General features: G+C 39.5%; 1 protein-coding gene across 2 annotated transcripts in view; it reads left to right on the top strand.

The window, feature by feature from the left end:
- Positions 1-2,864: 2,864 nt before the first annotated feature.
- Positions 2,865-16,120, top strand: part of ICE1 (interactor of little elongation complex ELL subunit 1) — a 41,566-nt gene continuing 28,310 nt past the window's right edge. The window contains exons 1-10 of one of the 2 annotated variants that reach the window (XM_074542070.1): positions 2,865-3,024; positions 3,766-3,824; positions 5,400-5,435; positions 5,878-5,895; positions 6,645-6,756; positions 7,730-7,806; positions 13,042-13,079; positions 14,918-15,000; positions 15,240-15,279; positions 15,368-15,424. In XM_074542070.1, the coding sequence (XP_074398171.1) occupies positions 2,941-3,024; positions 3,766-3,824; positions 5,400-5,435; positions 5,878-5,895; positions 6,645-6,756; positions 7,730-7,806; positions 13,042-13,079; positions 14,918-15,000; positions 15,240-15,279; positions 15,368-15,424 (604 nt within the window). In that variant the 5' untranslated portion in view covers positions 2,865-2,940. The remainder of the gene's footprint in view (positions 3,025-3,765; positions 3,825-5,399; positions 5,436-5,877; positions 5,896-6,644; positions 6,757-7,729; positions 7,807-13,041; positions 13,080-14,917; positions 15,001-15,239; positions 15,280-15,367; positions 15,425-16,120) is intronic. The other variant, XM_026798167.2, reaches the window with a different exon arrangement.

The raw sequence follows: 16,120 nt of genomic DNA, 5'->3' as shown, positions 1-16,120 counted from the left end.
TGCCTCTAAGTGATTGAAAGCATGGCCTGAAACACATAAGTAATCTGGTCTAGCAGCATGTGTCCCTGCCCATGGCAGGGGCCTTGAAACTACATGATCTTTAAGGTCCCTTTTAAGCCAAACCATTCTGTAATTCTATAAAGTCTTTCCCAAGCTTACTCGCTGTAGAAATATGTAGGGTAAGTGGGAAATGCAGGCAGTCGTGACAAGCGATGCTAAATATTAAAAGTGTTTACAAATGCTTGGATGAAATAAAAAGCTTAATCTCTTCCCATGAGTATTTGTCATGGTTTGAGCCTGGCACAGAGCCAGTGCCCCCCATGAAAATGCCCTCACCCTGGTGTCTGCTGTGAGATGTGACCAGGAATAAGCAAAACAGGCTTTAGCTTAAACATAAAGAACACTTTATTACCTAAACTACAGGAAAATAGGGAAAAACTATAAGGAAAAGAAAAAAAAATTGAAAACCTTACAAAAACCACTTTCCTCCTCCCCACTACCTGACTTTCCCAATCCGATACATTCTCCCAAAACACCAACTGCCCAGCCTGGCACCACACTTTAGTATACTCAAACTTCAGTTCATGAAGAGGAAAGGAGTCCTTCTTGTTCCATAGGCTTCTCCTGGAAACACACTGAAACCTCGTGTGCTTCTCTGTCACTTCGGCACCGCCCGGAAAAAAGTCCTTTTGCCGCTTGTGACATCTTCCTTCCATGCCCAGTGCTCTCACCACTGCGCATGGACCAGAGCTGCTTTTAGGGTTGTCTTTCAAGGATGCCTTGTCTCACTCCAAAAAGGCACAGTCTCTGCTTTGGGACATCTGTCCCCCCCATATTTTTCCAACCCCCTGGGGCTGGGGGGTCCTCACGATGAACCCTCCTGGTTCTGAGCCACTGCTTCCCCCTAAGTGCAGTCTCTGTGTCACAGGAACAGAGTCCATGGCCACAAGAAAAGTCCAGCCAAAAGGCCACTCCAAATCATCTCTCCCCATTCAATCATCTCCACGTTCTTCGGGCCAGGTCCTTGTCTCATCTCATCTCTTATCTCCCTTCTTATTCAGCTTCGAGGAGGATTAGCATTTTTTTGCAAGGCCCCAATCATGAAAGAAAGGGGTTAAAACTTTCAGTCTCTGTCCCGGAGCTGCGGCACTCCCACACACGCTGCCCACACGCTGCCGCTCTGGCCGGGCACTCTTCCCCCCCTTCTCCTCCTGGGCCAGCTGCTATCACATTCGGTGTCGCTGGCTCTCTCTCTCTCCCTCCTGGGGGGGGGGGGGGGGAAGGGGGGGGAAATGGCTGCCCGAGGGCTGACTTCCTGGGGTCTTCCACCCTTCCATCCTCGAGGGCCTCCTCACCTCCCATCTCTGTCCAGGCCCAGGGCCTACCACGTGGCTGCCCCTCCCCCGCCCAGCAGCAGCGGCTGGACGGGGGGGGGGAGATCTGACCTCTTCGCCGCGACGTCCCAAGAGAGCCTGCCAGGGGCAGAGCCCTGCTTTTTAACCCCTGTGTATTCTCGGAGGTGTGTCCAAACCCCACTGGCTACACCAGGTGTCAGTATCAAACTCCAAACATCCATTGGTTTGACCACAGCATCCCAGAATTCCCACTCCTTCCTGGTCAAACCACCACAGTATTATGTTCACACAAGATGCTGAGTGAGCTAAAGTGGTACGCTCCCGTTTGAAAAACTAGGATGTGGATGTGTGTCAGGGAATGCTATCAGCTTAGCATGCCCTTGTCTAGGAGGCAGCTCTAGCTTGACAGCACGGGAGCAGAGAGCATCACCCTGTAACAAGGGTTATTAGCTTCTGAGATTTAACACAGAGAATATAAATTTTCAGTTCTCCTGAAGTTCCTAGATAGAGTTTAAAAACTAACTAGCAAAAAAATCAATCCAAACCCAAAAGAATGTAAAAGTATATACAAGATGATAAACGTGGCTGGAACCAGTGGATAAACAGATAGGAAGTAATATAGTGAGATTTTTTGGCAGAGTTATGTAACAAGAAGCAGCAATGCAGGCCCAAAAACAAAAGTTCAAGGGAAGGTCATCTGTAATATTGGGACACTCAGTAAGTACGAGCATCAGAGACCCCTTTAGATGACTGCCTAGGACTATAAAAGGACTTCCAACAGGAGGCGGACGCATGCAAATTAGTTCTACGGCAGTGATGTTTACCTATTAGCTAGGAAGTAAGTTGTAATGGATATGTATGATCATGATAGAATATCATGATAGAATCAGTGCCCTGTTGTAGTTTCATTACACACATCCGATTAGAGAAGCTATCCTCTCAAAGTGTTGAAAGCTGTAATAAAGACTGCCGGCTTTCAAATATTTCAAATTGTATTAGTTTATTTTCCGGCCGATTTCGGTAACACCTCAGGCTCGTCGCAGATCACTGAGACCAATGTTCGGTGATTCCGGCCGCAGGGGAGCTCAGCTTCGCCCGGCCTGGCCTCGTGTAATTTATTACAGAACGTGGCCGCACTGTCACGGAATAGCCGCCCCCAGGCGCGCAGGCCGACCTTTCCTCCCCACACGACCCTCCGACCCTCCAGCGGCGGCTCCGTCCCTCCTCTCGCGCCACGGCAAAGAAGCTGCCCTATTCAGCACCTGCGTCAGGCCCACAGTAGTTCTCTTACCAAAAGTGCCCGCACCTAGAAGAAGCTAAAATAATAGTAGTGGTAGGAGGGCGTGGCTGAGGCCGTGCCTTTCAGAGGACTAAGTCGCTCTCCACCAGTTGCTTTCAACGCTCAGTCTCTGCAGAGACCACTCTTTGCTGTCTTTTCTGCTGCTAATTGTCAGGCAGCAGAAAAGACAGCATTCTTGAGGAGATGAAGGCGAGCTGGGTCCTTGCTAAAGCGGCGGCGCGGTGTGTGACGCCATTGAGCGGCGCACACGCAGGGCTCTCGGGGCCGGACTGAGGCGTGGGCAACATGATGCCCGGAGAGACGCCACCGCCGCCGGCCGAAACTGCGGCCGCCGGCAGGACCTGCGCCAACTGCGGTGTTCTCCAGCAGGTAGGCATCGACTGCCGTCCCTGTGGTGCTGGAGTGGGGTTTTTGCTCACAGACGAGGTAGTGGATCAGCGCCGGGCCGCTGGTGGGAAGTGTCGGGTACCACAGTCACCACTCCCTGTGCCATCGGGAACGCGGATAGCGTGCGTGGTAAACGGGCTCTAAAAGTAGCAGCAGTGTCGAGTTTTAGCTAGGCGAAGTGTGGAAAAGTAGCTCGTGTCTCTGCGACGTGCTTAGTGGGATCTATCAGGGAATTTCTAGTTGTGTCCTGTTGGCTTTGATTCGATGCAGTATAAGTATTTAGAAATTACTTCCTTGAGGGCTCTTAACCGAGTGTGTATTTTTATGGTATTACGCTTTGAGTAATTTTTGTTTTTCCTTTAAATGAAGAGAAGGTCCTGTTGAGACTTCATAGGACACACTTAGAATGAGTATGGATGAGAAATTGGAAAATCTCAAGTGAGCTAATGTTTATTGCTGATATTCTGCCGAAAGGTCAGTTGAATTTTGACGGAAAACGTTATAGGGATTTAGTATATAATCTACTGCAGAGGCAAAGTTTGAAGAGCTTTTGTAGCAAAGCCTCACTTAAAGATGCATACTTACTTGTGGAGCCTGCATTCTCTGCGTGAATGAAGACAGTTCATTGAATTTTCTATAAAATTAGCCATTGGATTAGGGGTTATTTACAGTACTGATTTTTGGGGTGTAAGTTCTTTACTGACTTGAGACTCTTCTTTCCAGAATATGAATGAATATGTAGCTGCATTAATTGCATTGAAGCAAAAAATAATTGATGGAGAGTAAGTACAATTGCATGCATTTTTGTTTGTTTGTTTGGGTTTTATTCTTAAGGACTTACACCAATGCAGGAGATATGATTTTTGGATTGTGAATATTTGCTTGTGCACTACACTAAGTGCTTCTCAAAATGAAAGTTCTTCGCAAGCATGTCCTAAATCTAGACTGTAAGACTAATTTATTCTGTAAAACATCTGTGTATAATGACAGTAAACAGAGCTATTTTGTGTACCTGTAATATTATTAGAAGTACAGGCAGAAGCAACTCTTTGAAGAGATTGATTTATTTATTTAAGGCAGAAGCAGATTATATTTATTGATTTTTATTGATATTTTTGTTCATTTAATTGTGCTTGCTTATTTCATTTTTCTGTAGTGAAGAATGTGGGAACTAAAAGTTGAGTACAGATATGAACTTTTTCAGCAGAATTTGGTCTGATTATTAAATTCTGAAATTCTGTTGGGATTAAATATCAGAATGTGAAAAGTGAAGCTGAACATTGTTCAGAATTATATGATTATAAAATCCTTCTTACAGTTTGCTTTCCTTTCTGTGCTTGCTTCCAATTCTTCTCAAAACCCATCAACATATTGTATGGAGTATGGAGTAATATATCAAGATATGTTTGCCTCCATACTATGGCCCAGTATCCATGCAATGGCTCCTAATTGTAGTGGTTTGTTTCTTGTGTATCCTTTTCTAGATACATGTCAATCTGGCTTTAGTGAATCTAAATGACAGTCCTGCATTCTATTTCCAGAGTATTTCAGCTAGCGCACACTGGGTCTCTTAACTAGGATCCTTTTTTCAAGGCTCCTTTACTCTGATGCAATTTCTTTTCTGACCTCTAAATTTTGTGTCCCTCTTCTTTCTGCCAGCGCATATATTTCTTGCAGAAATTGCCTCTTCTTTAGCTACTTGCAGCTCAGCCTTTCTTTTTTGCTTTACTGGATTGCTCTTAACTATTGCAATAGAAAGTAATGCAGCTTTCTCTGTGTTAGGGTAACTCCCATGGTATTACTCTTTCTCTCTTTTCTCTGTTCTTAAAAAACATAATATTTGAGAAAAGAAAGGAGTAGCTTTCCTTGGTGCTGTCCCATGGCCCTCTTGCATCAGGCTAAGTGTTACCCTTTATGGCTGCTAGGAGAATAATATAAAGATTAAAGCCTTTTAGGGTCTTTCATACTATTTCTCTGAGATGTGTGTTCTTTTTTAGGAAAACATCCTTTCAAGTATGGAAACTGGAAACGTGTGTTATATATATATATATATATATATATATATGTATGTTTATTATTTCCTTTGTCTAAGCAATACTTTTTTTTTAAAGCTGCAGTTAGTTAATGGCTACAACTTCATGTAATCACCAGTTGGTTTTTTTTCCTACTTAAAGCAGTTTGATTTGAGGTTTGAATGGCTTAATGAAATCAAAGGGTTATATTGACTACTATCAGAAAACTTAAACCAATCTTACACTTTCTCTATTTATCTATAAAGCAAAAGGAAAGATACCCTAACGTACGATTGTCAAAATCAGGTGAGAAAATGAGTAATGTGTGGGTTTTTTTTCTTACAGTCGTTTGCTGACAGAGTATCAACAGAAATGCACTGATATCCTTTAGTTTTCTCTTTGTGTTCTTACAGGATTAGTATACCTAAAACATTTACAAAAGGGCTTGAGGCTTTCTGTTTAGGTTATGAGATTATGTCTCTAATAAAGAACAAACTGGGTGGATTTTGTAAAGAAAATAGGCCTATGGAATTAAAACTATCCACTTAAGATCTGCCTATTTCTGGTATATGATTATGGTAGTCTATTTGAAATCTGAGTTGCTGAGAATTACTCAATCTTTTTCATGTAACAGAAGAAGCTGTTATTCACTTCAAATGTACTGAAATGCATGTATAAACACTTAGTTCTGCAAGTCTTGGGGAGATTTTTTTCTGGGAGGAAGTCTTTACTGGATGTTTCTTTGCAAATTGCGGTTGTATTGAAATATACTTAAGGACATTTGTTAAACTGTTTTTAATTTCTGCCTTAACAAGAGATAACAGCTTCAATTTGCTGAACGGTAAGTTGGATTTATATTGTGTACTAAAGATGTATTACTAAAGATGATATATTCTTTGTGTTGCAGTTACTTTTAGGAGTCTGACGATGTCATAGCAACAGCCATAGGTATAAGCTGCACTTTAAGTGTACTTCTAAAAGTACCACATGGTACTTTTACCATGCTTCCTAGGCCATAGTTAGCAAAGGTATGATGAGGAGAAAAATCTGTCCTTCCTCTACAATACATGTGTGGGATTCTTTTCTAGCTCTGAGCTAGTGAGAGTCTTTTGGTGGTAGCTAAATGTATGGCTATTTGGAGCATCCATATTTGTGTGAAGTGTTTTGACTTAAGGGTTGTGTCTGTGTGCCCTTGCTTACTCTATGATTATAGAGGAAGAGGCAGCGTATAATTTGTATGGACTCCAACCTGCCTGTTGAAAAACACTGCATTTGGACTCTGCTCTTACTTTACAGCGCTGTGTATACAGAGACACTTATTACTGGCACTTTAATGTAGGCAGCATAATTCTGTGGCACATGCCATCTGCTTGCTTCTAGCTTTGGGTTCAGTGTAATGTTTTTAAATCAGATCTTGGATTTTCTTTAAATAGGTGGAAAAATGAGAATACTGAAACTATTAATGTATCTCTCTCAGCATTTTTTCCATAGGATAAAAGCAAAATACTCATGCTTGATTGAAAATTAAAATGCTGAGTTTCAAAGCATCTGTGGTTTTGGCAACTTTTTAAATTGCACATCTAATTTCAGAGAGATCTCTGCTCTTCGTTGCCAAGTGGAGAAGATGTTACAGAAAATTCTGCCTCTGGAAAAATGTCAGGAAGAGTTGGGTTCTGTGAAGGCAGAGTTGGAAGAAAAAAAGGTGTGCTTGTTTAAATAACTTGAGCTTTTTCTGTTGAAAGAAATGCATATTCCTAATGCTCATCTTAATGAAGCTGACTTTTAATGAACTGTGTTCTTATTTCTAGCTCACTGAGACAGGTAGCTCTGGTGAAGTTAGGTGAAATTAATTAAATTACTTCAGATTTCAGAGAGGCAATAAGTTTAGGTTGTTGTAGTTCTTAAAATTTTTAGTCAGATTATTTGGTTATTTCCTCATGAAGGAAGGAAGAAATGAGAAACATTCAGACTCCATTGGTTTTCTGCTCTGGTCTTGTGAGATTATTGAATATAACTTGTACTAATGAAAAGGTGCCAAGAAAGAGAGTCTGTGCAGAATAGTGTTGTGCTTCTGTTACGTTTTTGAACATATGTTTAATTTTACATCATTATCTTCTGAAGTTTATTCCTAATTTTTCTCCCATCGCTTAGCTGAGGTTTAGTCTACAGGGAAGAAAGTTTAGATTGTTCAAGTTACCTACATGTATGTGTTTTCTAGACATTATTATAATTTCTGACGAAAATACCCCAGTTTCTTTCTTGTAGCTTTTTTATAATGAAGATACTAACATTTGTCTTGTTGCTGTATGTAGTTAGTGTTCTGTGTTAGAGTGATTTTATAACTGCTCTTCCCTCAGCAAGCATTAGTAGCTGAGTTTTTCAGAAAAATGCATAGTGTATAATAGTTAAGATCTTGATTTCAGCTTCAAGTTCCTATCCAGGTAGGTGTTGAAGGCATGTACTCAAAGATAGACATAAAGAGATTAATGTGTTTGTTTGTTATAACTTTTGCCTTTAAAGAAAGAAGATAACCTGACTTTCCAATTTGCTTCTTTTCTTATTGAATATACTTAAACTTTTTTGGCCAGGCACTGTTTTCATTAGAAGAGGTAAGGTGTCTGCCATTTTTTTTGCCCTCAGTATGGACATATTTTAACTGTGTTTTCCTTCTTCAGAATTCTCTCAAGATTTATCAGGAGAGCCAACTGGAATATGTTAAAATTAAAGAAGAAATATTAAACAGTGATGCTATGTGAGTGATGCTTCTTTTTTTTCTTAACCTTTCTTTGCCTCTCTTACCTCTTCCAAACTTGATAATATACCTTACCTAGTTATGCCTTCCATCTCACTAAAATTTTTGTTTGGTTCTTAGAACAAGGAGTTGATGGAAGAATGATCCTAAGTATTGTAGCAAACTCATTTGAGTGCAGTGTTACTTTATTTATTGTCTTGTCATGAAGTGGCTTTATGTAGTTGTTTAATTACAGTCTTTAATAACAGGATGAAATTGAAAAAAGCTGTAGTTTCTCCAGTTCTAAGTGGTTCTTAGTCTCAGCTTTTTGTTATTGCCATCCATTTCAGTTTTACTGTTAAGTTTCTGAGGCCAGTATAAGAATAATATTGCCAAAGTGGTCTGAATTAAAATCAGTCCTTAAAATAATTATTTTAATGTAACAGCTCAGCAGTTCATAGTGAACTGTCTGCCACATTTGGAAATCAGCAAGAAGGATTTGGCACCAAAAGTGCAAAAGTAATTTTTGTATTAAGTAAAGTAATACAGAGTAATACTTTAATAATACAAAGTAATACAGAGTATTCTGAAGCTGTGCCTTGTTAATTTCCAAAGATTGTTTTTCCAGTAAGCAGTCAGTCAAAGGTTTCCTTGCCTGGAGCATGTGTGTATGTTAACTCTTACAGCTCTTGATGCATACTCTTAATGGGCTTGTCTAATTGCTTTTTAATCCCCTAATATTTTTAACCTTTAAATCACCTATATCAGGGAACGGTGACTTCTCAGTATTGTGTGGGAAGGTTCTCATGCTCTCAAAAGAGAACCAGCTATATATATAGCAAGATGTTGGTAGTTGTGATTATTTTTCTTCATGTGCATCACTTTGCATTTACAAAAACCAGTTGCACTCTAGTGACTTGGAATTCTAAGACCCTTTTGATTTTGTAGTCAACTTTTATTTCTAATGTGTTCTAGCACACATCCCAATGGGACTCCCACAGGTGACTCCTTTCTTCCATGTAAGCTGGCTATCATTTTTAACTTCGGTGTTTATAAGCTATTTTGGTGCTACCAGCCGGTCAAGGAAAGTGATTGGTTCTCTCTGCTCAGTACTGGTGAGGCCATGCCTTGAAGTACTGTGCCCAATTCTGGGCTTTTTTGTACAGGTTTATGGGTATACTGGAGAGAGTCTAATGAAGGTCCACAGAGATGATCAAGTGACTGAAGCATTTCTCAAAAGAAGTACACTAGTCTCTTCATGTGACTTGTGAAACATACGGTGTTCACAAGCAGAGCAGCAAGCCATTATTACCCAAAAGACTGTATGAGGAGACTAGGATTGTTGTCATTTCTTCAGCCATTCTGCACTTACTTCACATATAGACGTACTCAATGTACTGTGAGCTTAATGAAATAGTCAGTACATTGTCTTATCTAAGAGCAGCAGAGAGCAGCTTCCCCATTGCTAACTGCATCTTAAGAGGGAACTGACCACTCTGATGTGCAATTTATTGTGTCAGTATAGATATAATGTTTGTCCCTGTCTGTCACTCATATCTTCAAGAAGGAGGAGCCAGGGAACTACAGACCAGTCAGCCTCACTTTGATCCCTGGGAAGGTGATGGAGCAGGTCACCCTTGAACTCATTTTCAGGCACATGAAGGACAAGAAGCTCTAGAGTAGACAGCATGTCTTTACGAAGGGGAAGTTGTGCTTCACTGACCTTATAAATTGGCATGTTTTCTAGATCAGGGGAGAGCAGTGGCTAGTGTCTGACAGGGAATAAGATCTCTGACACCGTTTCCCATAAGGGCCTCGTCATAGCCCATTAGTCAAGTGCTGTAGGGGCTGGATGGGCAGACAGTGGATCAAAAACTGGCTGAATGTCTGGGCCTTGAGTGTGATGGTGAACACTGTGCCAAAGTCTGGTTGGAGACCAGTAGATAATACTACCCTAGGGGGAGACAGAGAGGGCTGCACAGTGGGTCTAGTCCAGTTTAACATGTTGTTAGTGATCTGCATGATGATCTACTGTCAGCAAACTTGACAATGGCACATTGGCACACGTGCGGCTGATGGGCCAGAGGGGCATGCTGCTATCCAGCACAAGCTTGACAGGCTGAAGAAATGAGGTAACTTTTCAGCAAGGAGAAGTGTGAAGCCCAGCACCTGATGAAGAAGAATCACCAGTATGTGCTGGTGGACAGCAGCTTGGGATGATTTCATGATGTTAGCCAGCGATACACACTCGTGGCAAAGAGGTACCAGTATCTTGGTTTTCAGTGAGTTTTGCCAGCAGGCTGAGGGAGATGCTATTCTCTTCTGCTCAGCACTTCTGATGCCACCCCTGAAATAGTGTTAGTTCTGGACTTCTCAATACAAGAGAGACATGGATATATGGGAGTGTATTCAGTGAAGGACCATGAAGATGATTAAGGAATAGGAACATTTCTCCCATGATAGAGGGCTGAGAGAACTGGAACCGTTAAGTCTAGAGAAGAAAAGACTCAGGGGTGGTATTACCAATGTCTATAAATACCTGAAGGGAGCGTGTAAAGAAAAAAGAACCAGGCTCACTTCCTTGGACCTCAGTGATAGGACAAGAGGCAGTGGGAACAAGCTAAGACAAAGAAGGTCATGTTTCCTGTGAACATCAGGAAACACTTTTTGCTGTGAGAATGATTGAGTACTTCCATGAATTGCCCTGGGAGTTTGTGGCCTTATCATCCTTAGAAATCTTCAGAAGCCATTTGGAAATGGTCCTGGCCAGTGAGCTGTAGGTGGCCCTGCTTGAGCAGTGTGGGTTGAACACCATAACTTCCAGAGGGTTCTTGCCACCTCAGCCTCAATTCTGTGATGCCGTAGCTGTTTTGTATACCTCTGATACTGAGGCCATTTGAAGCAGTAGGTCATATGAGTTCAGTAATTTGAAAGCTGGATTTTTCCAGAAGCAGAATAATAGTGAATTGTGCATAAAATTACTGTTAATTTACAGGTACTATTAAAAAACTTAGTTGAGAAATTATCACTCATGTCCTTTGGTCCAGTCTGCTATTCAGAGCCAGTGTTAAAGTTAGTTTGCTCAGGACTGTCTAGTTGAGATCTGAATATTCTACAGGGATGGCATGGAGTACAACTTCTCTTAGCATAGCATTCTGTCAGCTGCAGTTGTGCATGTATCTTAAGGATCGAATGTTGAGTAACTTGAGTTGGGTAACATAAAAGGAATTCTGCCCAAATGCATCATCTGCAAACTGCTTTTTGTAAATTGCTAGATTTAACATCTACCTATTTTCTTCATGTAGTTGTGTGTTGATGAAATTAGTATAGTTCTGCATATGTAAATGTAATTACGTAATTTATAAATATTATTGCAATGATTATGTTGGCATTTTGTTTCTCTTTGTTCAGATTCTTGTTATTTGTATCCTAGTTTTTTTTTTATCTCAAGTTGAAAAGTGCCTATGAGGATCATTGAGTCCAACTCCCTTCTCCTCGCAGGACTACTTAAAACTAAGCTGTAAGACTAAGACTATAATTCAGGTGCTTCTGGAACTTTGACAGGCTTGATGTCAATGATTGCTTCCCTGGGGAGCCTGAAGAACCTTTTCCTAATGTCCCATCTAAACTTCCCTAGTGCAGCTTCATTGCATTTCCTTCTGTCCTATCACTGGTCACCAGAGAGATGAGATAAGCACCTTCCTCTCCACTGTCCCCTGCTGAGGAAGTTGTAAACTGTGATGAGGTTACCCCTCAGCCTTCTCTTTCCTGAGCTAAACAAGCCACTCATGGTCTTCCAGCAGAGGTTTCTGGAAGTCCCAGGGTCTGTCATTGGTGACAGATGTGAAGAAGGCATTAAATATCTCTGCTTTGCATCCCTATTTGTGATGTGACTAACCACATCAAGCAATGGACTGATGTTATTTCTGATATCTTCCATTATCTTGTTATTTCCATATCTTCCATTTGCTGTTAAGATATTTTGAAAAGCCCCTTTTGTTGAATTCTAATTCAGCTTGAATTCTAATTGAGCTTCGGCTGCATGAGTCTTCTCCCTGCAATGGTAAACAGCATCTCTGTCGTCTTCCTGTGTCGACTTATCTTGCTTCCAATGTCCATGCATTGCATATGTAGTACTTTTGTGCATTCACTTGAAGATACTCTACAGAGAAACAGAAGTTCCTTACGTCCTGTTTTCTAAAGGACAACTCCCCCCTTCCCCTGCCTCCCTGTATTATTTTCTATAAAGGTGTTTTATGAGGAATTTTGCTGAAATTCTCACCTATGGCTTGACTGTCAAAGCCATCATATAGAAAAGTAAGTATGAACCTCTTCCGGCTGAGAAGGCACAGAATCCTCGGTCTATTACTTTATACAATAAATACTTTGACTACTAAACATGCAGAAGGTGGTCAATCATACCATTTATGAGTGGATTTTGGAATATATTCTGGTTAATGTCTGAAGTGGTAATTAAAGCCTGAACATCCAGAAAGGCTTAGATGGTAAGTCTCAATCTATTACACAGATTTTAATATGGGGAGTAAATTAACTGTGTTCTACTTCATGAAAGTGATCAGTGATCATTGGTAGAATTGTCTACTTACCACAACAGTTTAAAAACAATTTCTGTGATATTAGAATTTAGTAGAAGAAAATAATAGAAATGTGTATTTTTCTATTTTCTATTTATTTATTTTCCAGTTCTGTGTGTTTTACATTTAAGGTAGGATTGGAAATGTTGAAGTCAAAATTGTTCGGGATGCTTCATGTTTTTTCCTTTGGTTTGATTTTAGTCTAAAGTATCTGGATGTTCTGAACAAAAAGGTTTGGGACATAAGTCATTCTGAGGGCCATTCCTGATGATATAATTGCTTAGATATTATTCATTGTAAGCAAAGCTTGATTGTTTTTAAGGAGTAAAGCTAACCTGTCTACATTATATCTTGGAAATGCAAAAAATAGATGCCAGTTTTCTGCGGTTGTATTTCTAATACCGGGTTGTTGCTAAAGGTATATTTAGTGGATTGACTCTCTTAAAAGCAAACTTTGCGTCTGTTACAGATACAGCTGTTTGTGTGAGAATGCCAGCAACATGGCACCAATTTGATTTTTCAGCTTCAAGGATACATTGGTCTCACAAGATCCTGGGTATAGGAGGTGTTTTTTCTTTGAATGGCTAGATTTTTTTTCTGACTTTTCATGCAATATAGTTCTATTTTAAAAAATAATCTATTAATGTGTTCTATTTAACAGGAGAAAGAAACTGGAAACTAAAGTGAAAAAACTTGAAGGTAACTTTCTACATTGAGTAGGTCAACAGTACAGTAACATAATCTCTTTTTTCCTTTTCTGTCCAGAGGAATTGTGACTTAAACTTTGATGCCCAAGGAACAAAGCAGGCCAGTACTATGTGGGGTGCTTAGTCTCTGATTTATATCAGCCCTCCTGCAGAATATTTTCTGCTGAGTGTCTTAGGCACATGACTCAGATATAGTTGGAAGGGAACTTCTAGTCATGAAAACTTCAAAGGATGGAGTGTTACCAGTGTCTGTAGGCAACTTGGTTCAGTAACATGCTGGAAACTCCCGTGTTTCAGTTTACACCTAATTCTACTGTACAGCAGTCTTGTTCCATCTTCTTGATTGAACAATCTAATTAACAATCTCATTCCATCTTCTTGATACCTCTTTGTACAGGAAAGCTGTTCTTGTATTCTTTCTATGATTTGTTATGTTTTCCCTTCTGGCTGGTTAAGTCTAGTTCAATTAGACTGTTTTCGTAGGGCATGTACCCCAGTGTTCTAATAATCCTGGCAGGATTGTTCATGTTTATGTTCATATTAAAGTATTTGTTCCTGATGTATGTTTTCTGACTTTTAAATGGTCTGGCACTTATATTTTAGTTGGTTAGTTAGTTAGTTTGTTTGCTTTTTTTTTACATGGAGAAAAAGCATTGGCTTCATGGCCCTGTGTTTTTCTTGTTTGCGAGGATGGATGTGCATAAGATTTTTTGAGACTTCACTTGCTGTGTCATCAATTGGTAGGGCAGATATTTGCATTCATATCACGCATATTTTAGCTGTGCTTACCATAGTTCAAAATACAGTGAACTGAGTGACATATCTTACTGATAGAAACCCCCTGAATCTTACTGTAAAGTGCAGGTACAAGGTGTTTATTTTGATGAGAATTTTGCAGTTCCATTGCAGGACAGCCAGGCTTTTTACACACTTGCCTCCAAAATCTCAAATTCTGGCAGAACTGGAACAAAATGCTGAGAAAGAGTATGTGCTAGGTCCAATTTCAGTGACTGTTTTATCTGTTTTGGTTTTTTCTATGTTCATTAATTATCTCAAACATTGTATCTTTTGGCAGTATGAAATTTTGCCATTATTGTGTTTTTGTTAGCTTACCACTCAAGGTTCTTTTTTAAAACATTTTATTTTAATAGGCTCTCTTCTGATTTGATCAGCAGGAAGATTCCATTTCTTTTCTTTCCTATCCATATATAAGTCATCAGGCTGAACTCTCAGGAGTTCTCTCAGCTGACTGTGTCACCTAAGAATTTTCCTAGGAACCTTGTGTTCAGTTCTCACCTACCCTATACCCTCTATTTCCACCCATCTGCACTGTAGCCAGGTGTCTGTTAGACATTAAGAGATAAGGTCCTCTTCTCTATTAGTTTTGAGTTCTTTATGTATCTTTCTAATGCAGCTGGCTGTGGTGTTTTCATCTCTGAAACAGAGCTCTTATTTAAATAAGAGAATAAAACTGTAAAAAACGTTTTGCAGTCAATTTTATCTCCTTTTTTCAACAATATACTTGATGTATTTTGTTCTACAGTACAATATCATTACAATATGACCTACTCTTCATTATTGCATATAATTGAGAAAACTAATAAATGTATTGCTGTGGTTCAAGAAAGTAATTATACAGTAGAAGGCAACTTGTATGCATGAGATATTGTCCAAATGAACCAAAATATAACTTCAGTAGATTTGTATTTCACACTATCTTTTTTTTTCTGGTGACTTTATTTGCAAACTGGGGAACTACTATACCAGCACCACTTATATTAGTGGCCTCTTTACAGTTTCTAAATTGAATTTTGGTTCTCTTTTTTGAAGAGGCTGCAACAAAGCATACACAGGACTTCAGACAACTAAAAACTGAAAAGAAAAGGCTTGAAAAGGAGCTGAAAAAAGCACAAGTAAGGCTTTCCTTGTCTTTGTGTGAAACTCTTTTAGTATTTTTGGGGGAAATAAAGAAGCTATTAGTGTAATAGGTGCTGAAATAGTAAAATTACATTTTGGGGGAATATTAGCAGTTCACTATAAGAGAGAAATTTTCCAACTTCAGAAATGTTGATATAGATTTCATGCTCTTTAGGAACTGATGTTCTAAGAAATATATATGGCATAAAAATTCTGTACTTCTTAATTTTAACAGGGAAAGCTTGGTGGTGTAATTAAAGAGAAGTGCAGAAAACGTAAGTGCTTACCTTTGAATGCCTTTGAATTTGTATGTGGTGTTGTTCCATTTGAATATTTTCTTTCCACCTCTTCTCTTTTTAATAGTTAAACATGCAGAAACTCAGAGTTCAAGTGAAGATCTTGCAACGTATATAGACAAAGGTAAGACTTTTTGCAAGTCCATTCTCTGTGTGGAACCAATTGTTACGAATTTATTGCAGCTCTTCTGGAGCTGCAGTTTTGGAAACGGGATACTGCTAAAGTGCTATAAGAGCAGATGTGATTGATACAAGTAGGTTTCACTGATGAAAGACCAATCTAATGGATTACTATTTTCAGTTTTTCAGTAAGGAAAACTCTTGATTCATAAAAATGACTAGTCTACCCTGTGCATATGTGAAGTCAGCTGATGTGCAATTATAGAACAAAATGCAAACACTGAAAAAAATACTAACAATCCTTCTGAAGCTTCCTGAAATCATAAAGCACCAAATAGGAGAGTAATATGCTAAAATTTCTATGTGAGGCTTGGAAAATCAAATGGAAATACAGGAGGTATAGTTGTATCTTATCTTATTGACTTTTTTTTTGTTTTAGTGATCTAAAATATATACTACAAATTACCTGAATCTAACTCTAATGGAGCAAACTCCTTGAAAACTTCCTCCAAAGTACCGAGGCCAAACTTAAGGCAAATTTATTATTTGTATTTTTTGCAGTCTTTTAAAGTGCTGGTACTGCTTTTGAACTGTTTAGATATGCTAAAGGGTGTTTTGAGGCAAAAGAACTTCACTTTTCTGTTTCTTGCTTTGAAAATAGGTTTGTTGCAGAAATTAAATGTTTTTGAAAAAGCCACAC

This window comes from Zonotrichia albicollis, chromosome 1, assembly GCF_047830755.1.
Source record: "Zonotrichia albicollis isolate bZonAlb1 chromosome 1, bZonAlb1.hap1, whole genome shotgun sequence".
Lineage (NCBI taxonomy): Eukaryota > Metazoa > Chordata > Aves > Passeriformes > Passerellidae > Zonotrichia > Zonotrichia albicollis.
Note: the sequence above shows the minus strand (reverse complement) of the source record. Positions and strands in the feature narration are given on the sequence as shown.